Genomic DNA, 23,759 nt, shown 5'->3' with positions numbered 1-23,759 from the left:
AGAGAGAGAACGTGGTCAGCCATCTCTCAGTTACTCTGACATGAGGAAAGGCCCTGCCCTTGCCAAACCCCCGATGCCAGAGGCAAGGAGAAATGCCAACATTAGCAGCACAGGGTCTTCTTGTTTCATTTCTTTCTCTCTCTTTCTCACTCTCTTTTGAGGTCCTGCTTTCCACACCTAATGTTCTCACCCTCATAATGGCTCTGGACTGGCTTGTCATGCATAGCGCATTGCCCTGCACATTTTTCTTAGTATGCAAATCTGAAAATAGCATGGCAGGAGACCTTTGCTCAGCATGTATTGTCAAATACGCACCATTTTCAGCACTGTACACCTGAAGACATGCTTCACATGCGGCAAAGCCATTCACTTTGACTACACTGCTGTGTGTGTGTGTGTGTGTGCATATCACACAGCAATTGAAATCAAGCTTATTTGTTTTACTTAAGTTTTATTTTCTCAGAGTCATTAGCGGTTAGAGGGTGACATATTGGCGTAATGAACAATAGGAACCGTGTGTTTACATTTGCTGATGGCTCAGGATGTTAAAATAAACACTATAAAATAGTACTATACTATATTTTGCTAACCAGGTTATTGCTAGGGCTGTCAATTGATTCAAATTGTTAATCAAACTAATAACAGGATATTCTTCCATCTAGCTGTCTTTAAATTGATCTGATGGTAGTAAAATTCCTTTGTAAAATTAATGTACAGGCCAGGGGGCATGATTAATTGTGCTACTTTTTCATTCAGTCTTTTAAAAAAAATGAATCACACTAAATTAATATGTTAAACCCTAGTTTGTTGCATTTTCATTGATAATAATGTTTTTGGTGCTCCTTTAACTTTAAAGTTGCTTGTCATTTTAATGAATAATGTAATCATAAAGTTACCTTTTAAAATTGTACCTTGTTCTTAGGTCACTCTAAATGTCAAGTGCTGAGCTATCAAAGGCAAACTTCCATTCCCCCAATCCAATTCTCGGCATAACAAAGCCTTCCAGGCAGACTGAATCAAAGGAATAGGATGAAATATTTGCCACCTGCCTCATTGGATATTAATCAATTATCAAGGTTACTAAGTTAAACGGATTTCATACAGGAGGCTATAATGGAGGCCTCAAAAAGGACAATTGGTCTTGCTTCATTGTGCTGGTGCAGCTCTGTATAATTACATATAATGTGCCCATGTCAGACCCCGTGTCAGTGCAACAATTACCTTTAGCATTACACATTCCATTTCCAGTGCACCCCATGGTCAAGAGACAATTCAAGCTCGATGTTTTTAGAACCATGCAGCTCACAAGTGTAATAATTGCTTCATCATGACTAGTCTTAAGAAATGTAAGAAATATATCTGTACTCCTAATGCAAGGTTTAAGTATATAAGGGTCAATGGTGTATAGAGTGCCCATGATAAAGAAACATTAATCATAATATTTTTTAAACAAATGTTTTAAAATTTTATTTGACTGTTTACTGTTTAAGGGATAACTGTTGCCAAAATGCAACCTAGGGTCTTTTTGTTAATCTACCCAAGGCAAAATTTTGTTTAAAAGCATAATTAGAATGGAAACGGCACTTTTAAGTTTGACCGTATTTTCGTTTTCGGTCAGATTGCCTTGTAAATGGGAGTGCTTGGGGCACTTCTATGATAGCATCAAAAATCGCTATTTTTAAAACACTAAGAAGGCTCGACACAACATTAAACTGTGCTTGAAGTATCACCAGGGGTTCTACACATGAACTCGAGCATTGAGAACATTGTTTGTGTACACAGAGTTTACTAAAAAGAAAGAATTTGAACAACTCAATCAATTTGCTCAATTTGTTTTCATTAAATAACCCTTTTTAATTCTCCTTCATCTGGTAACAGATATTATATTTCTGAAGGATCATGTGACACTAAAGACTGAAGTAATGGATGCTGAAAAATTCAGCTTTGATACCACAGGAATAAATTACATTTAGAACATATCAAAATAGAAAACGGTTATTTTAAATGTAATAAAATTTCACAATTTATTTCAATAATATTTCACTTCTTTTATCAAATAAATGCAGCCTGGGTGAGAGACAAAAACATAAAAAATTTATAGACCCCAAACTTTAGAAAGGTAGTGTATAGAAGTTTTTTGGGGATTTGCACCAAATTACATTTTAACCTGACTACAAACCAGAGGAACAAATCAAAGGTATTGGAGGAGGCACCCACTGGACACTATCCATTTGGTGTAATTTAATTTTTTTATACCTTTTCTCATAGCACCCGCAGGGGAAATATTGTACAACCTCCGATGTTGATATTGACCAGTGGCTGGCCAATAATTAATTTGCTAATAATCTAATCATGATAGATTGCAATACAACAGACCTGCATGCTTCACTGAGGGTAAAAGCGTGTAACATTTGTACCCTGTAGCACCACAACAAATTTGAAAGTCCATGCAAACTGTGACCCACCACATGGGCACCGCTTCAGTTCATTATATGCCATGAATGTTTGGTCTTTTTTTGTATTGAATTTGGTGGTGATGCTGTTGCCATGGTACAAATGTATAGATCATTCAGCGATTCATTCAAAGAGTGCACAGAGAGGCTTACGTGTCTTCCACTAACATATTGCCTGTTAAGCTGAAAATAAAGAATTCTAGACATTAGCACAGAATGTTACACAATGTATTGAATGGCTAAAAAACAAACCATTGACAGTTCAAGTGGATGGACTTATAGAAATATTTGACAACACTACAAAAGAATGGGATACATGGGAAATAACATGTGAAAGTCACATGTACAGATGATCATGACATAAGTGTTGCTCTATGTTGCACTTACTTGAGTTATTGGCACGGCTTCTGCCTCTACTTTATTATTTACCTCCAGGGAGTTCCTGGGGGCAATGTCTAGCTGAGTCTTGCAATCCATAGACCTGAGGTTGAGTCATAAGAAATTAATGTAAAAAAAGAAAAGAAAAGGTGTTACTTATTTATAGTTTTCCTGTGACATCACACCCTAATAGGAATGCCCACCTGGAGTGTAAAACAAGGCTTTCCTCCATTGCCAGTTTTATTTTTTTTACCAGGTTTGTACTTTTTTTTTTTTTATATAGTTTTTTTGGGTGATTTTTGCCTTTTATTGTGACAGGACAGTGTAGAGTTGACAGGAAGCGAGGTGGGAGAGAGACGGGGGACGGGATCGGGAAAGGTCCACGAGCCGGGACTCGAACTCGGGTCGCCCGAGCACAACGGCGCTACATGTCGGCACACTGACCACGAGGCCATCAGCGCCGACACCAGGTTTGTACTTAGTACAAATGTAGTAAGACAGTGATATTAAAACACCAAATTAAATATACACACGCATTTCGTTTGTATTCTGGGTTCATCTGCTTTGCCTGTCTATAGTATGCATCATCAATAATGTCTGTTTTTTCGCGTGAAGTGCTGAGTTTATATTCTGGGCTCATCTGCTTGCCTGAATATAGTATGCATCATCAATAAGATGTACTGAATATGATTTTTTAAGTCATCTGACTTTTGATCACTTTTTAAGTACATTAAGGCGGTTTAAATGTTTTTCATGTTTTTAGAATGTCCTGCTGTTTTTAGTGACTGAAATACTGCAGCAGGTTCTGTATTAGGATCACAAGTGGCCAAAACCTGCATTTTGTTCACATATTTTTATTTTTCTTCTTTTGAGATGTGATCTACATATTAGTGGCTTGAAACAAATGGAAAATTGTTGGAACAAAATTGGAACAGTTCTATGGATGTTTCGCCCTCCAGGTCTCAGTGCCAGTCGTGTGACTGAAAACTATTAATTCATATCTTTTAGACAAAGAAATTGAGCATTTTCATATGTAATTTTTATTAGAACAGCGACTCACCACACAAATTCGCCAGAAATTTTGGATGAACGTCTTCTCTCAAGTTTCCACTTTCTGCTACCATTTCGCTCTGGGTGAGGGTTGAGTTCTTCCCATTTGTCCAGTGAAGATGGAACTGCTACTGTGAACAAAATGAGGCCATGCCATTTGACAGAGATATATTATCATAATGCAGCCTAAGTAAACCACAAACAACACCAAAGTTTGAGGCATTTGCAGCATGCAAGCACATAATGAAGAGGGCAAGTAGGTAACGATATGTAAGCACGTCATGCTGTTCTCAATGAAAAAGTACTATCCGTTACAGAATCTGTTCAGTTAATTGTATGAAAAACCCATTTTCATTTGTGTAACCATCTGATTTCCCTTGACTGATTTGCAAGCGTGCTCCTTGGCATTACAGCCCTTTACTTTAGCTGTGTGGCACATAATACCTGAGTCCAATGAAATTTTTTCAGGCGTCCGGGAACAGGGTATACTATGTTCAACATCCACTTGAATCAGCTCTGTTTCATCTGGCTTCCTCCTGTACGGTGTGCCCTTAGAAGAAATAGGGCTCTTCCTGTCTTTGCTGTGTCTTCTCTCACCAGGCTCACTCAGATCCAGCAAGTCCAGAGAGGAGGACAGTACTGGACAAAGGAAGCAAAAATAAAATAAATATCATCCACTTGTATTTGTCTTCCTGTTCCAGGAAGTTCAGTGTTTCTGAAAGTGTGGGACGCATCCCATGGCCAATTCCAAGTTTCAAGCATAAGTTGGATTAGTACATAAGCTAGAGCAAAAGTGAAATGCACAAAAAGAAGAGAAAGAGAGAACTTTTGTTTGAAAGTTGCGATGGCCTCAGCTAATTGAATGAAGGTTCAAGAGGAACTGAGAGGGTGAATGTTCTAGAAAGGAACCACCAGTCGCAGTTTACTCTCAGACTGTAAATAGCAGCAGGGAATATTCGCCTTTAAGAGTGTATTACTGAGGTTGAAGCATGCATCAACATCCTCCCATCCTTTTATCCATCCCCTTTTGTGTTCAATAAATGAAAAACGCTAACATTTGAGAGCAAAGTCTCATTTGTGCATTACAAATAAATTGTGAGCAAGTTCTTGCTCAGCTTCAAATTAGCACACCAACCAAAAGTCCAGAGTTTGAAGGAAAGAAAAAACATAGAATATCACATTCTAGCTTAGTTATTGCTCTAGGGCACTTATCTACCTGCATGGTCAAAGCAATAAAAAAAATCAGACAGTTCCGACAGCTCAGGGGCCTGAGTCAAATAATCTTTGATGTTGCATGTATGTTCCTCTCCAAGAGAACAAAGAGCGTTTGATATAGTGTGTGTATATATATATATATATATATACACACACTTTATCAAGAACTCTCTACAGAACACTGTGTTCCGCTGCAGAGGATGAAGGTTTGAGAATAATGTGTTCATTCAATATTCAGAGGGAATGTAGTCAGCTTTTGTGATAAGGTGAGATTAAAGCATACAACTTTTAGATGGTTGAACCCCCATTATACAGTATGTGAACATTAGGAACAGGTGCTACAGACATATTCTCGGGGAGCGATTAGGGGTTAGGTGCCTTGCTCAAGGGCACCTCAGTCATTTCCCACTGGTTCTGGAATCGAACCAGCAATCTTTGGGTTACCAGTTCAACTCCCTAACCACTAGGCCATGACTGCCATAACCAGCTAGTAGACAAAATATCCATGCAGGTCAGTACTGCATATAGATGCCAGCATGGAGGATGCATGATCCAAGCCTTGAGGGCTTGACAGCACACCTTCTGAAATCTGGCACAAACATCAGAGCTGAAACCAGGTTAACACCACATGCTTTTGTTTCTGCCGATCATGTCTGCACACCAAATACCCATCAAGACTTTGACATCTTCTAAAGCCCTTAAGAGTGCAAGAACCTCATTAAAGAACATAAAACATGTTTAAAAGGAAGGAAAAACTGTTTTAAACAAGTGTCAAGTTCTTAGTGTCACGCCTGCCAGCCAGAGTGCACTCCTCCTGTCTTCTTTATCGCATTATGAACCGCATTTCCCATGACTCATTGCCTGGACTCATCGTGTGCTGATTGCTTCCACCTGTGTATATCTCGTTTATGTTCTCCATATAAGCCCTGTGTGTTCAGTCATCCTTTGCAAAGTCTTGCTGCATGTTAGTATTACACTGCATTTCTAAAACTCAGGCTTCCTTATCATGGTCTTGTTATTCTGTCTGTCTCTCTGGATTACCCTGATTGCCTGTGCCTTGAGACCTTTTATTATTATCTGGAGTGATTACCCCGTGGTTTTGACCTCATGCACGTTATATGGATTACAATCAAAGTTTGCGTTTGGATCTCCTACACAAAACAGAAAATTTGCTTTTTAGAGATCCAGCAGCTGAGTGTAAACCAACATGCAGAAGGTCAAAACCACAGGGTAATCAATCCAGATAAAAATAAAAGGTCCAAGGCACAGGCAGAAGAACAAGGAAAGCAGAGATGGCTTTCTGAAATGCGGTGTAACACTAACATGCAACAAGACTTTGCAAAGAACGACTGAACACACAGGGCTTATATCAGAGAACATAAATGAGATGATAATAGAAGCAGTCCACACACTCTGACATGGGAAACGTTCATTATGCGATAAAGAAGACAGGATGAGTGCACTCTGATAGCTATAGGCACTCCGGCTGGCAGGTGTACTTGTGACACTTAGAAAAATACTCTTTGCATTCATGTTGTTGGTTTCATGTAGATTTGAAAAACTTTTATAGCATTTTCAAGAAAGGTTTCAAACATCATATAAAAAAGATTTTTTCACCTTTGAATAAATTAATAGACAGGACAAAACTGAATGTCATGTCATTGACAAAAAAATCATTATAAAATATAATAGGTATAATCATCCGATTTTTCTCTGGCTTTGAAGTCAAAATGATCAAGCAGATAAGCATGTGTACATTGAATAAGCCACCAAACCTCTGGTAAATCTGAAATTGTTATAATGACCAAACATACACTGCCGTTCAAAAGTTTGGGATCGGTTAGATTTCTAATGCTTTTAAAATAAGTATCTTATGCTCACCAAGGCTGCATTTATTTGAATTAAAATACAAAAAATATAATAATATTGTGAAATATTATTACAATTTAAAATAATTTTTCTATTTGAATATATTTTAAAATGTAATGTATTCATGTGATGCAAAGCTGAATTTTCAGCATTTATCTGAAATAGAAAGCTTTTTTAACATTATACTGTGCCATTCAAAAGTTTGGGGTCAGAAGAAAAAAAAAGAAAGAAAAAAAATCAATACTTTTATTCAGCAAGGATGCTTTAAATTTATTAAAAGTTACAGTAAAGACATTTATAATGTTACAAAAGATTCTATTTCAAATAAATGAAATAGAACTTTCTATTCATCAAAGAATCCTGAAAAAATATTGTCCACAACTGTTTTCAACATTGATAATAATAGTGAATGTTTTTGAGCATCAAATTAGAATATTATAATGATTTGTGAATGATCATGTGACACTTAAGACTGGAGTAACGATGCTGAAAATTCAGCTTTGCATTACAGCGTTAAACTATATTTTAAATGATACTCAAATGGAAAATTGTCTTTTAAAATTAATCTTTTAAATTGTCATAATATTTAACAATTAAAATAAAAATATTTATATATTTTTATAAATCTTAATTTTTGATCAAATAAATGCAGCTTTGGTGAGACTTCTTTTAAAAACATTAAAAATCTTACCGATCCCAAACTTTTGAACGGCAGTGTACATCTAGGTAAAAGTTTACATGTCCTTACACATTGTTGGTTCATTATTATTATTATTTAATTCAATGACTTTTCTGTTTGTAGATGCTTAAGAAGTGATATAGAGCTGAAATTCAGTGTGGTTTAATGCACTGATCTTGCTTTGAATCTCATAAGTGTCTCAAAGAAAGAAGTATGAGTCCTGACGCGAATATGATAGTCAGACAATTCATAAACCAAAGCAAGTCATAATTTTTTTATTGCTAAAATGAAAAACGAATCAAAAGCTCACTCAGGAGAATCTTCCAGTGCATAATAATTGAATTCAGAGGTGTTCCTTTGAAAGATTACAGCAGTTCCCATAAAAGACCCGAATATAAATTTCTATAATCAGCTCCATTTCTGTTATAGACAGACACTACTTAAAAAAGCCTGGTGTTCCTCAAAAATGTACGTTTTAGTTTAAGAGTGTAGTTTAATTCAGCATAAAACGTATACAATCATATTAATTAATAAAAAATATTACTACCAACAAGAAACTGACTTTAATGCAGTGTTTACTTGGCAATTTACTCTGACTTCACATTTAAAGTCAGGCACAACTACGCATAATGTTTGACAGACTAAAAATCTTTCATACTGTGAACTATGTACTTTGTGATTTTGATTGCAGAAAGTTCTGCCTGGTAATTTCTGAACCTCAATATGCATTATGTTCAGAGGCACAGTAATAAGCCAACTGCTGCTTCATTGCAACCAAATCGAAATATCCTCTAAACGTAATCTGTTGGTAAATTAAAAATGCTGTTTTCTACAATCAGAAAGTAAACTAGATAGTCTATAGGGAGTAGTAGTGGTTGTCTTAATTGCTTTGTGGTGTAGGGAAGACAAGATGCAGTTTTACTCAACCTCTCAGTGTGAACTTCACATATACAGCTGTCATGCAGTGAGAGGCCACTTACTTCCTCATTTAGCAATGTGTCTGTCAGCTCCGCTAATCAGTGGTGAAGATGTATATAATGTAGGTGACATCTGTTAGGAATGAATTAGGTAGAAACGTAAGCATGAGCGATATCTGGTGTTAGCAGCCACCATTGAGGTTTGCCATGTTAATGGCTACACAAAAATATCACACATTTGTCTGAACAGTGGCATTAGTTTAAAGTTTGATAAGGCAATGGTATGCATGTATTTTGTTTAATTATAATTTACTTAATTAAATTATGTAAATGTCTTGACTGAATTGAAAATTAACTATTTAGGTTTTTAAAGTCATTAAACTCTGCAGTTATCTTGGTAACTCCACCAGGCAGCTATTTCCAGTCATGAAAATACATCTATTTGAATCAATTTGAATTTCAATCAGGAATAACACTGATAAATTGTGTGTTTTTTTTCTTCTTTCTTTTTTTTTTTTGCACAAAAACAGTATTTTTAGGCTGGTCCATTTCTAGTTTCCATGGAGTGTTACAATTTCTCCTATTTTTGTACAAGTATGCATGCTGGGAAGAAGGTGAAAATGACTGGACAACAAAATATTATAAAATATTAATAAAATATGTTTTCTCACTGTAGGGCAACACTGTCAAAAGTTCGGAGTTGGTAAGATTTTTTTATGTTTTTGAAAGGAGTCTCTAATGCTCAACAAGGCTACACTGTAAAAAATTTGCTGTAGTTATGCAGCTATTTGCCAGTAACTTACTGTAGATTTAAATTGATGTTATTTACTGGCAACAGTTTGTTCAAAGTTAAATGAACATTAAACATTAACAAGTCTTTGTCTTTACAGAATAAAACTATAAAATAACAACCTAATGCAAAGCATTCTGGGAACCAGAAATCTTCATCAACCTTTTTCTGTTTTTTTTTCCTTCAGATTTTGGTTCCCAGAATGCTTTGCATGAGGCTGTTATTTTAGTTTTATTCTGTAAAGATAAAGACTTGTTAATGTTTAATGTTCATTTAACTTTGAACAAACTAGTAAATAACATCAATTTAAATCTACAGTAAGTTACTGGCAAGCAGCTGCCAGTAATACTGTAATTTCTACAGATTTTTTTTTACAGTGTACATTTATTTGATCAAAAATACAGTAAAAACAGTAATATTGTTAAACATTTTTTACAATTTAAAACAGCTGTTTTGTATTGTAAAATATTTTAAAATGTAATTTATTCTTGTGATGGCAAAGCAGAATTTTCAGCAGCTATACTCCAGTCTTCAGTGTCACTTGATCCTGATGCTATGCTTATTTAGTGCTAAAGTAACATTTCTTATTATCATCACAGTTGAACATGGTGATGCTTAAAAATGTTGTGGAAACCGTGATACATCTCTTTTACGGTTCTTTTATAAAACAGCATTTATTTGAAATGGAATTCTTTTGTAAAAGTATAAAAGACTTTGATCTCGCTTTTGATCAATTTAATGCATCCTTGCTGAATAAAAGTATTAATTTAAATAACCAAAATCTTACTGACCTCAAACTTCTGAATGGTATAATTAGTATAATTTATATTAAAAAATCCAATTAATATGCTATGCTTGTTGGTTTTGGTTCTTAAAAATCTGATTATATTGTAAATGTTGTTAAAGGGGTCCTATTATGCTTTTCCACTTTTTCAACTTCAGTTAGTGCAATGTTGCTGTTTGAGCATAAAAAAAGATTTTTATGATATATTTATAAGATATTCCACTTAACAGATTCCACTTTTCAAGAACTACAACGAATGGCTCGTTTGGACTACAGCGTGATTTTTCCGGGTTTTATGAAGTCACAATGTTACTCATTTAAATAATCCCGGCCACAGAATACGCAAAAAAGGGGACGAGGCCTGGCTGAGCTGCATTAGAGAAGACAGTTCTGTCGCTATGTCAAAGAGACTGTTTTTTCCACCGTTTTTTGGTGGACAAAAAACATTGTTTTTTGTTGCTTTTGTAAGCTCTCGCTTTTGTAAGACGGTTCACCTCTCCTTAGGAAAATTAACCTGATTAAATTGGTATAGGATTAACCTAATTAAATTGTTACTGATTACTGTTTGTATTACCTCAGTTTTCCCACAAATATCACAATTAAATGGTGGATAACATCGTATCTATAATGTATAAGAAAAATTTGTATCCATTCTGCATGATCATCTTGTTCGTTAACATTGTCAGGGTCTGAATCGGGCTCAAACTGGTTTGAAATTGAAGCAATCCTCAATATTTACACTAGAGAAGAACCTGCAGTTATGGAGGGGAAGGGACATTTCCCCGAACATGAGCTAAGCACTAACCAATCACAGCACATTTTGTATTTCGGAGGGAGGGGCTTCATCGAAATCGGCGTGTTCGAGCCAGACTGAGGAGAGAGGAGCTATAATTGGAAAAATAATGTGTTTTTTTGAACAATCAAGCATGAAAACATATTTTAGTACACCCCAAAAACAAAATCAAGACTTTGTAAAGGGGTTTAATAGGAGCATAGTGGAGAAGCAGGATGGCTGAGGAACTACAGGAAGGTCAGAATCTCTGGTACCTGCTGTGTTGGAGGTTACTGGGCGGGCAGCTCCATCACACTTGGTCTCGCAGAGGAAATCATCGATGGAAGGGCTCAGTAAGGGACGGCTCTCTTGTTGCTCGCTCACCAGCTGAAAAATCAAGAAAAAGAGTGCGATGAGATATACATTAATATACTTGGCCTCCTGTTCTCCTATTGCTTGAGTTGCACCCAGCCTCCATTGCGCCATGCCCATCTTGGTAACGCTGGTAGTCACTACCCTTACAGCTCCTGCCTATTTACAGGACTGAGATGACAATTCTCACCTTGCCCCCTTCTGACAAATGTCCCTGGGGATGTTTCTCTCTCCCTTTCTCACTTAAACAGAGAGAAAGCAGACCAGTAAAATCACAAATAGTACACGTGTCGTGCTTGTTTTTCTAGAGGTCCAAGTAATTGTGGATGAATGTAATTATGACAAGGTGTGAGACTTTCTTTATAAAGCCCCCATCAGTGTACTATGTGTGCTATGTGACAGAATGTGTGTATACGTTCTCTTGAGAGACTGGCAAAGAGGTGGCCTTGTGTCTAACAGAATGGAAAAAAACACATCAATCATCATCTGGTTGTTCTCATAGTGCTCATTCAGCCATGCCACAGTCTCATCGGAGGAGAGCACTTTTGTGGTCAGTGCATGGCTACAGCATACAGTATCTGCATTTTTTTAAAACCTTAAGTCATTAAAAAGACACGCATTTGCAACATTAAAGAGGTTCCTGATGCTTAATCTGTGTGCTCAATGTGGATAAATTCATTATTTTCTTAGTAGCTACATATATTGTGTTTTTTTTGTTTTGTTTTTTGCTTATTTGTGTGTCCGTATAGGTTTGCATCAGAGGCGTTGCTAGACTCTTTTGGGTAAAAAGTAGTACAATTTTACTGATAAATCCTCTAAAAAGTAGACCATATCAGGGCCCGATAAACAGGCTAATCTATTAATTGCATTTGATAATCTCCATTGTTTACATGATTTAAGACACAAAGCTGATCACACCAGCTGAGGCAAACATTTCTTTTCATATATATCTTCATCTTCACCCCCTTGCACTCCTCCTCTCTTCTCTATTTTTGTTGTTGTTGTGCAGATTTCTTATGTGACTACATGACTGGAATGCAGCTAGCTACAAAGCTAACACTTGCTAATGTCTGAATAAGAAGCTATTTAAATTTGTTGTGTAGGCCTATATTATTTTGCTTGGTACAAATTTAATACATGGGTTTCTGACACATTTAACGGTGCTTTTAAAAGTTGTCAGTTAACATCATAAGTTAACTGTGTTCATATCCACCAGTAACAACATAATGCAATGTTTGTATATGTGTTTCAAAGGTCAAAAGTCACTAAACATGCTGTGAACAAATAGAATAGATACAGCAAATGTTTAAAAACTAAACTATTATTTGAGCTTCTGCCTGTTTGCTAATTAGATGGTAAAGCTACAGTTTGAGGTTGATAAAAAAAATTATGTTTTTGAAAGAATTCTCTTATGCTCACCATGCTGCATTTATTTGATCACAAATTCAAATAAAACAGATAGGGAAATATTCTTGGGCTACACTTCAAAATAACTTTTTTTTCTATTTTAATACATTTTAAAATGTAATTTATTCCTGTATCTCAAGTTGTCACTGTCACATGATACTTCATGCTATAATTCTATGCTGATTTGGTGCTCAATAAACATTTCTTATTATTATCAATATTTTATTATTATCAATATTGAAAACAGCTGTGCTGCCTAATATTTTTGGTGGAAACCATGATACATTCACACATTTCAATCTTTGATGAATAGAAAGTTTTTAAATAGAAATCATTACAAATGTCTTTACTGTTGCTTTTCATCAAATTAAAGCATCCTTGCTGAATAAAAAAATTGATTGATTTAAAAAACTGTAAAAATCTTATTGACCCCACACATTTGAACAGTAGTGTGTGTAGCTTACAATTAGAAATTAGGTTTTAGATAATACATTGAACTGATGAAAGCATTTGTAGCCCAGTTGCATTAATGCTACACAACTGTATTCAAGAGAATGTAAATATGCTTCTCTAAAAGTCACATGAATTGAAAGCTTTGATGCTGTTTTTTTGCAAACAAATTACCTGGGGTGAGAATCCTCTAGGAAAAAAATACACTTTTTTAATTATTGAGGAGCCTGTGCCCCAGTATTGATGAAGCTCTGAACATCCCTGGTTTGCATGTTGCTGACATGTTTCTTGCAAATAGAGGACTGTATCATCCAACACGCTGCTGGTTGTAAAACAGCCCACATGTAATTTCATGTCACATTATCATGTCCTATGTATGGACTAAACAACAACAGATTCTTCAAGCAACGCTGCCTAAATTATAGACTGTAGAATGTTTTTCATTTAATGCAAACTGAAAAGAACTATAAATTGAACTCTGACTGGCTTTTCAACTTTTCAAGACTGGCTTAATTAAAGGTTCCTCGGGATAAAGGTTTTAATAAAGGTTTTCCCTCGGATTTATTTTTAATTTGTCCGGGGCTTAAATAAGACCATAGAGACAAAAGGTCCAGCTGGAATTAATTTAGAGATGGACATAGAAAAACAATTGAATTAATAATAATGGAAAAAATGGATAATACTTCTCTGAGCAAAAACTATCTGTGCTTTTCTGGTGTATTAAATATATTCAAACTAGCGACTGTACGAGGGTGTGTGATCTCTACGTACAGTAGCTTGACAGAAGCTTTGAAATAAATACTGAATATTCATGAATAACACGAGCAGTGTATGTTGGCCAGAGCGCTTGGGAGAACATTCCTGCTGTGAGAGTCTGTGCCAGAACGCTGACCCAGCAGTCTTAATTGGGTTGGACAGACAACTCTGGCTCTCCTGGTGTCGGAGGAGATTTATTCCTTTGCTGGCTAGAATGCCTGATGTTACCCAAGCTGAACTCCTGCTGTTACAACACCTTGTACATTTTTTATTAAAGGGAAGACAATGATGGCACTCTGTCTTCTGTTATCTTTGACTTCTTTCGCATACAGAAAGTTCAGCAAGCATTTGAACATTTTGAAGTGTCAGGCTGGGTTACATAACAGCAGTTCTGATGTTTTATCACTATAGGTGAGCTGGATTTTGAGCTCACTTTTATTTTCCTCCTCTAAGCCTTATTATAAAAGCATAACTTCCTCCCTTGTGAATGCCAGCAGAACAAGGGCCATAATGAGAGGGGGAGAATTATTTTGGAAATATTTAAGGCTCTTCAACTTAATTAGATTACTCTGTATTCCCTTTAAAAATGTTTTTCACTTCAGGCACAGATTGGTTGCTGACATTTATTAGTGGACAAAACTCATTCTTGTAATTGGAGCAGATAACTACAGTCAAACTCCACAACAGTTTGACTACTTAATTAACTTAGTCTGATTATTTCAATAGCAATCTGGCTGATAGAGAATTTGACGGGCTGTTCTGTCTGAGAGAAGGAAACACATCTGGCGTGTCTTCAATTAAAGGTGCATTCAGTTTGGTGCTAAATAAAAACGTTTTACACATTAAGAATTAAGCTGTGTTTTTGTGAAGTGAATGTCATCTGAATGGTGTAGGGGAGTGCGGGGCACAACCTAACGCGGGGTTAAATGTAACACGGACCTTTTACATAGTTAGTCAGGGTCAAGCAGGTTGTGTTTCCGCTCTTTTTCTCTTGCTGCCAGAAGACGGTCTCACGTGGATTTGTGGAAAGTTTTGATAAGATTTCGTGAAGATACTGGACAAAGAGTGTTTTGACACCATGCAAGTACATTTTTTCATCATACATTTTTTTTTGCGGTTTATGAGTTGGGTGTGTACGTTAACTTTATATTACCTTAATCACTGTCTTGTTGGCTTAAAAATAGCACCATTTTGAAACATATCAGCAACTCCTAGCAACTGTTATCTAGGCTTAAACATTTTTTTACCCAGCAGGGTTAGTTGTAGCACAGTGTTACAACTAAGCCGCCAAGTGTACAACGATAATGAAATGAAAACAGGGAGCCAAACTTTTCAGGTTTGAGTATTTATTTATATATTTATTTTGCCACATTTAACTTTGCTGGACTTTCACAAACGATGTTGGAATTTAAATGTCAAAGTAAGATTTTTTCACATTTGTTAACTATGCATTGATCACTTGTTTATTTATTAAAAAGCCTGGTTTTCATGCAATAAACCCTTTAAAATGTGATTTTTTTATTATTAATAATAGTTTTGCATGCAGCTGCCACGCACAAATATAATTCAATAGCAATTACAATATTTGATGATTTTATTTATTTATTTATTGCAAAACTGTGCAGCCCTTTCATATCTCTATCCATTGATCCATAATAAGGATGATTGGATGAGGGATGGATGCATGGATACCTATCTATACAGATGCACAAACAATATCAAACTATACAGATAAAATAGTACTGAAGTATGTGTGTTACACACAAGTGTTACAACTAACCCCTCTGTCTGTTACAATTAACCCTGCATATGGGGTAAGTTGTAACATTTGCACTTCTGTCACTTGTCAGTGCAACTGTATGAAAATGGTAGGTCCTAGAAAAAAAACTTTAAGTGTTCATTTGTAGCAGATATGTGTATGTTGCTTGTGTAAAAAAAAAATTGTGTTAGGTTGTGCCCCGCGCTCCCCTACACTCACATGAGATCAAGAAGACTGTACTTATAAAAGTTTTTCATAAAAAGTTATTTTTTTTAATTATTAAAATTAAATTAAATTATTATGACAATGTTCTTCGCCATGACGTGCCCACTAAACGTCGGAGAGAATCCTCACGCCCGTTGGCTGCTGCGTACTGTAGGCCTACTTGGCACCGTTTGGTAATGGTAATAATAATTTGGTAATAATTGGTCATTTGGCTTTGAAGAGCGAAAATAAGAAAGTGAAACAAACTTTTTATCGTGCTTTACCAGAAGAGACAACGGGAGAATGCGTAGCGTTACCTGTACTTATTGATTGAATAAATGACCTGTAGACGCAGTAACAACAGAAGCTAGAAGACTTTGTACGGATACACAAGGTGGAAAGATTCGACGATGAAGACAATCCAGAGTAGCCTATGATGACCAAGTAGCTTCTTTTTGTTGGACAGGAGGTAAGGGCATTATTTTTTTGTAAACCGTGCTCTCTAAAACTCGTTGGTATCCGTGTAACATTAAACTCATCGATCATGCCGATTCACGTCTATAGATGGCAGTGCAGCGTGAAACAGAGACGCTAAATTAGTTAGCTAAATAATTACTAAATGCACCTTTAACTATGTTTACATGCAGATTTTGTTCAACACGATTGCAGATTCTGAAAGTACTGTTTATAGATATGCTAAACTTTGCAATCCGTTTCAAATAATCGTTTCCACCACCTGTATTAATTTCAAACAAAACGTCTGCGCATGCGCAGAAGAAACAGAGAAGAAGCAGAGCAAGCTATTAAATGCGATAATTGGCGTTTTTGACTTCGAAAAGCATTTTTTTTTTTTGTGGATTATTGTATTAGGTTATTGTCGTTGTATGTGCATGCACATACATTTGCCAATAAAGTTAATATGGAGTAACTTACACTTTAGACACAGTACTGACAGAAATTTGGTGTCTTTTCGCTCCGATATGACAAGTCAAAGAAGATTGCAAAATTAATAGCGTCTCCGAGCAACACAATATTAGTGATTCCTTCTTGAATTAATCCGTTTTAAATCGGTTGAATCATGAATAATTGAATGGCTCATAGACAAATAAAATACATAGAATAAATAACCACTAATATAAGATACTCAGTGGTTGAGCCCCTGCTTCTTTAATCATGAAAGCGAAAGTGTTCTTTTCGGTTGTATTGCGGTGCCCAGTGAAACGTGATTTCTACCCCACGGGAATACGACTACCAAGGGGGAAAGGCACTACGTCACCATGCATCAGTTGTAAACTCATTATTGCGGTGCATTGTGGGATTGACTGAGTGCACTCTAACGTTCACTATGGTTTTGGACACCACTACAAATGGTTGTCCCCTCAAATAGCGCCCTATAGGGGTATATCGGACACAGCCCCAGTTTCCACTGGTTGAACTTTCAATTTGGAACACACTGTCATGATTGCGACGTGATTGGATCCCGGAAGTCCTATAGCTGTAGCCAAGCAGCATGTCATGCCACTCTGCGATCTACGCATTGGCTTATGTTATGTTTGGGCTTGTTGTTCGAGACCACCTGCTCTAAATAAAAATATGCAATCTACTTTGGTTTACTAATTTTTCACAAAGTTACAAACAAAAACATGGCGCAAAAGACATAATGGCTGTACATAAATACTGTTTACACATGCATCAGCTGCGTTTTTTTCATAAAAATACTTATTTATAGTATAGTTATATAGGTATAGTTTGGTCTCAAACTGAAACACATATGCTAGTTGAGACCTTTCAGTGATATATGACACAATTATATCTGTTGTGTACGATGATTTTACAGATCACATCTAGGCTAAGCTTTAAAACAACACCTATTTTGTGTCTAGTTTAACATTAGCTAAATGTTTAGTGGTTGTTGTAACATGATAACTTTGTAGCATCCCCCCTTTGGTACAAATTCCCAAATACCCAAACTCACTAATTGGTAATGTAAGAAAAATAATGTAAAATAGATCCCCCCCCCCAGTTCTTCTCAGCTAGGCTATACGCTTTATCAAAACACAAGCATTCAGAGGGCATATCCTGAATTATGTCATGGAAAACTTCAACTAATTGTGTCACGTGGGCTTAGCTCCTGGTGGTAACTCCAAGATATTGTTGTCAAGGGGACCTGGAACCAGTTTAGCTTGCGGGAGTCTTAAGGGGGAGAGTTAGGGAGGTTAGCTGAGGGAGGTAAAAGCTCATGTGAGGCAATTATTAGTGTTATAAATAACAGCATGAATGTACACAACTGCATTATGTATGAAGAAATGATTTTCAGAGGTATTTTGCTGTAAAATTCATACCTTTACTATTTTATAATTAACTGTATAATTAATATGATATTTAAACCGAAAATGTTTATGCAACACTAGCATGGTGGTTCATTTGGTCAAATATTTAAAAAAAACACTCAAAAGTTGAAATAAGGACGCCTGGTTCTCGCAATGACGAAGTGTTTTCAATCAAGTAAAAAAAAACCCTGCATGCTTTCTATTATCCTATATGTCATTCACACAGTGTGTTTGGCTAATTATAAAATCTTTCTCTTCAGATAAAGAGTCTAGTCGGTAAGTTCTGCAATTTTCTTGAAGTGACAGCAGGTGTTTAAATATACACAGTATTAATTGGTTAGGGACACAGAATATAAGATGTGATAATTTCTCAACAGAACATTATTCAGGCTTTTTTTTTTCAACATCTATAAATACCCTAAAATAACCGAATGACATGCATCCAAATAAACTTTGCCCATGAAATCAACTTTTCATTCGGACCATTAGTTGTTTCACATTACTACAGGTTCCACATTGTGTTAAATAGGTCAGTATTGATCTGATAACACTCTGGCATCAGTATTGACAAGACTTTACACAGAGGAACGATGCTGTGCTTCACATGCCATGTTCGATCTCACCTGATTTGAAAATGAACTAACCTTCACGCTATTATGGATAAAGCAAAGGAGTGCAGTTGGCTTCAGGTCACTGGTCTGTTGATTCTCGACTGATTACAAAACAAACCACTAAATACTTTGCAAAGGTATATTTGAATTTGTCATTTGGTGACTGGTGAAGCAAGAGTGGATGCCAATCGTGCCAGGTAAGTGCTAAAAAGCTTAGTTTAGTGCAATTATTATTGAATAGTTCCGAATCTGTATGGCATCAATACAACACAGAGACTTATACTACACAGATGACAGTTACACATACCAACTAAAATATTTAAACACAGAATGAGCCACAAACCACACAGGCAACAACAAGATGAGCTATAAAGCTACGACACTAGACTCATATCAACCACTAAAGAGCAAGGAAATGTATTTTGCCAGAAAGGTTCCAGCATCAAATGAATAGTTTGAAATGATTGTTAAGTGAAATGAATTTAGACATGATAACATAAAGTGCAACATGAAAAATGGATGTTCATTTTGGGATTTGGAACATTATTAGTTATTTGATGACTGCAATAGTAATCAAAATGTGTGGAAAATATAGGTGGAAATGATGCACAATTAAAATATAGGCTAGTCCGATACATTACTGATATATGGTACATTGCTATGTAAAATATTTGTAAAATAACATTAAATATATCAAACTGAACTGCTTATTAGGGTATATTACAATTTAGAAGCATGTGGTGAAGTCTTTCCCTATATTTACATCTTAAATATGTGATCTATATTGTGGTTGTGGTGTAAAATCCTTGACCATCACTAAACATACTGTAAGGCTACGATTAAATTCATGTGTCCCATGTGTCCATCTAAAATTATCATTTCTATTGTCCCCATTCTATTGCCAGTGACAAGCCTTGCCTGATGTGAAAAGCTCAATTTTATACCTAACAGAGCTGCTCTGAAATTTAAAAAAGCCAGTGTTAGCTGTTGTGTTGTCGGTTAGACATTTTATTTAGGCTAAATGGTAGAGGTTAGACATGTGATGGTCAAAGCCTTGCCATTGGTTATCATCATCATTTCACTCTTGCGGTAGCTGCAGTAGTTCTGCCCACCTTGTTTGTCACCGTGAGGAGGGGTTTGCCTTCTGAGGACGCCTTATTGGGTATCTCCTTCAGGACCATGGCAACGGTCTTATCTGCAGCCCTAGAGTCTTTCCCCTACAACAGTGAAATCAACAATGCCTTGTGTCAGGACAGAATATTTAGATATTCCAAGTATTATTCGTCCTACGGTGCTCAAAGATTTATATTCTAAAAGATTAATATGATCACACTTGGTGTCAACAACACAGCAAAAGGAAACACGGTCTAAAGCCACACATGTAACAGCTGTATGGAATGACAGACAGTATATTATTTCTCACGTCACCCTGGGTTTTACTTTGCGTGATGGAGTGCCACCGCAGTCATGCAAGTGATAAGGGTGGCTGTTGTCAACTGCTTTTATCTGAACTACAGAGACAGAGACATATGGCCAGTCTGAACAGTTAGTCACTTCAGGATTCAACCACTGCCTCCCCTGGGGAAGAAGGCACCCTATTGCTCCAAGGACAAGTTACATAATGGGTTAAATTGAATTGGACAGCTCTGTTCAGCTTGGCTAAACTCGCACTGAGTAAATGCAGTGTCCAGTGAATTTATTAAATTGAGAACACTTACAGTTGTGCTCAAATGTTTACATACACATTGCAGAATCTGTAAAATGTTACAGTAATTATTTTAACAAAATAAGAGGGATCATACAAAATGCATGTTATTTTTTATTTAGTACTGTCCTGGATAACATATTTTACATAAAAGATGTTTACATATAGTCTACAAGATAAAAAAAAAAAAAAAGCTGTGACCTTGTTCAAAAGTTTACATACCCTTGATTCTTAATACTGTGTGTCGTTACCTGGATGATCCACGACTGTTTTTTTTGTTTTGTGATGGTTGTTTTTGAGTCCCTTATTTGTCCTGAGCAGTTAAAAAAATCTAAATTCTGCAAATTCTTCAGTTTTCCAGCATCTTTTGCATATTTTAACCCTTTACAGCAGTGACTGTATGCTTTTGAGATCCGTCTTTTCACACTGAGGATAATTGAGGGACTCAAACACAACAATAAAAAAAGGTTCAAACATTCACTGATGCTCCAGAAGGAAACACGATGCATTAAGAGCCGGGGGTGAAAACTTTTGAATTTGAAGATCAAGGTAAATTGTATTTAATTTGTCTTCCTGAAAACATGTAAGTATCTTCTGTTGCTTCCGAAGGGCAGTAATAAATTATTTAAAAAATTGTTTTAAACAAAATAAGAAAACCTGTTCAAAAGTATAAGAGGGATATATATATATATATACTGTATATCCCTCTTATATTGTTAAAATTATGAATTAACATTAAACTTTCGAGCACGACTGTATGTTATACTCTCAAATATACAAATACATAACATTGCCTATCTATCTATCTATCTATCTATCTATCTATCTATCTATCTATCTATCTATCTATCTATCTATCTATCTATCTATCTATCTATCTATCTATCTATCTATCATTCTATCATTCAATCTATCTATCGTTCTGTAAGGCCTATAATGCTTCAAACTTCAAGGCATTTTAAACTTTTTTTCAACACTTTCAAATAACATTCAAAGTTTATCTTGTGGGGAAAAAAAACTGCTTTTCTAAATAAAAACAATAAATTACTAATTAAATTCCAATAACTGTAAAAATAAAAATTACAGAATTTCTTTGAAAATCAGTTAATCTTTTAAAAACATGATCAATGGTGAAACATCCATTGCTAAAGTCTCATGCATTGCTGCAATAAAAATCTGATCTGGTCAACTAGCAATTTGAACACTCAAATAAAACATCCACCTCTACATTTCAAAATCTAGTTTGGTGTGGTGACATCAGCATTAGATTTCAAAGATGAAATACTGCATCTTTGTAAAATCTAATTCAATAAAAACACACACACACACACACAATTTGCACCGTAAAACTTTCCAGCCATCTTTTTTCAATAAAATGTATTCGCTTACGGTCTAATCTAGCATGGCACTGCCATTAGAGATAAGAAAAGTAATCTCTCTCTCTGAATCACACTGTCGTCATTCTTAAAACAAGAAGCGCTCAATTCTCAATTCATTCGCTCTACCCTGTGATTGTGTCTTATGGTCCAGTGCCATTGTGTGTACGTGACCTGCTGAGACATCTCTCCAGAGAACTTAATGCTATTAAAGGCGACAAAAAACACGTCTTAGTTGACTGATATAAGTGTTTTTTAATTAAAAATGTAAGCAGTCCTTACAAAGTGAGGAGTCTTCTCTGCCTCATGATTTCTTTTTGTCATCTTTGCCCTGTTGCCCTATGAATAAACCCTGTTCTGTTTGCAGTCGAAGAGACCCCAAGGCCATTTTAATAGCTCAAAAAATATATTTAACATTTCACATCAGACTGATACTAAAATCATTTTCTTATTTTTATGGAGAAGGGATTATAGACAACATTTTAATTACAGTTTTTCTCAATCGCCTTGGCTCAATTCTCAAATGAGACTTTTTTTTTCTCAAAACAATAAGTTCAGATCTAAGTTCAGAACAATTCGTTTCTTGTTCACATCAGATTTGAATTTCTTATTGATTTAAGCATATTGCATGTGTTTTGGCACGTGTGCAAAAAAGTATAATTGTCTACAATGTGCACAATAACTAAATGCACATGGCTTGTTGATCAAAACTGATGAGTTGATTCTCAGTGAAATTGTCAAACTCTTCACAACTTCTAGCCTTCAAATGCAAATTGATTCATTCAGTGATCAAAATCTGTTAGACATGTTATATTCCATAAATATTTATGACATGTATATGGAATGTTTGTAATGTCTGCTATATGGAGTTTGCTGACAGAACAATCACCACTGTTTTTAAACAAGGACATCACAACTCTGAACAGCAGCAGCGTCAGTACTGTATAAATACATTTGAAATTTTACAGTACATTTATTTTTGTAGAAATGTGTTACATGTAAACGGAAAATTGTGTTAGAGAAAGGCTTAATAGAGCGTGTAAAAATGAACAAGCAAATGAAAATTTTCAGTTTACATGTAACACATTTCTGCAATGTTCATTTTCTTTCTGTGTACTACAGTATTGACTTTTCCAAGTCAATTTTTACCTACTGTCTGAATCTGTATTTAAAATGCTCAGACAAAACTGACATTCTTGTATAGAAAGCAGTTACTGTCAAATAAAAAGTAGAAAAGAAACATGAAATTTGTATATAACTATTTCCATGGTGAAAAAACATCTAAGCATTTTGATCAGTGTGACTCACACGATGACAAAAACACTTTATTTTGGTGCCATTGGCCAATTTGCTGACACAATAACTAGGTTTTAAAACAGGAATTGGGCAAGTTACTACGTTTTGCAGACATGCAATAGAGTTCAGGGCCCGTATTCATAAAGATTCTAAGAATCCTCTCAGAAAACTCTTAATTTAGCTTAAAAACTTTTACGTAGGAGTCTTAGCTTAAGAGCAATTCGGGACCGATCTGAGAGCAACTCTGAGTAAGGAAAAGACAAAAACTTTTATCTTAGTAAGGAGGCGGGGTTGACCCCGTTGCTATGTATGACACTATCTTTTGACGACTGTGATTGGTTGGTTGACCAAGAAGGAAAAAAAGAGTGATTTTAAGTATAGGGTCTATTCTAAGCCTTCACTTTGAAATTACATGCGTAATTTTTCCTATTTGACCGTTCACACACACACACACACACACACACACACACATTATATATGTGTATATAAATCCTTTTTTTTTTTTTTTACCATACTGTTAATTTCCTATAAGGTATTTGATTGGCTTAGAATGATAAAAATTGTTCCACTCTTTCCAATTACACTG

The 23,759-nt window shown here is 35.6% G+C and overlaps 1 protein-coding gene across 4 annotated transcripts in view; it reads right to left on the bottom strand.

Annotated features, from left to right (window-relative positions):
- pex5la (peroxisomal biogenesis factor 5-like a) overlaps positions 1 to 23,759 on the bottom strand; it is an 85,775-nt gene that overhangs the window by 17,250 nt on the left and 44,766 nt on the right. The window contains exons 2-7 of one of the 4 annotated variants that reach the window (XM_084128201.1): positions 19,909 to 20,013; positions 11,183 to 11,294; positions 4,326 to 4,520; positions 3,892 to 4,009; positions 2,841 to 2,934; positions 2,607 to 2,636 (exon numbers count right to left, since the gene is read on the bottom strand). In XM_084128201.1, the coding sequence (XP_083984327.1) occupies positions 2,607 to 2,636; positions 2,841 to 2,934; positions 3,892 to 4,009; positions 4,326 to 4,520; positions 11,183 to 11,294; positions 19,909 to 20,013 (654 nt within the window). Of the gene's footprint in view, positions 1 to 2,606; positions 2,637 to 2,840; positions 2,935 to 3,891; positions 4,013 to 4,325; positions 4,521 to 11,182; positions 11,295 to 19,908; positions 20,014 to 23,759 lie in introns of all 4 variants that reach the window. The other 3 variants (XM_084128200.1, XM_084128202.1, XM_084128203.1) reach the window with 3 other exon arrangements.

Source organism: Abramis brama (genome assembly GCF_963993115.1).
Source record: "Abramis brama genome assembly, chromosome: 11".
Classification (NCBI taxonomy): domain Eukaryota; kingdom Metazoa; phylum Chordata; class Actinopteri; order Cypriniformes; family Leuciscidae; genus Abramis; species Abramis brama.
This window is presented reverse-complemented; position numbering and strand designations above follow the sequence as displayed.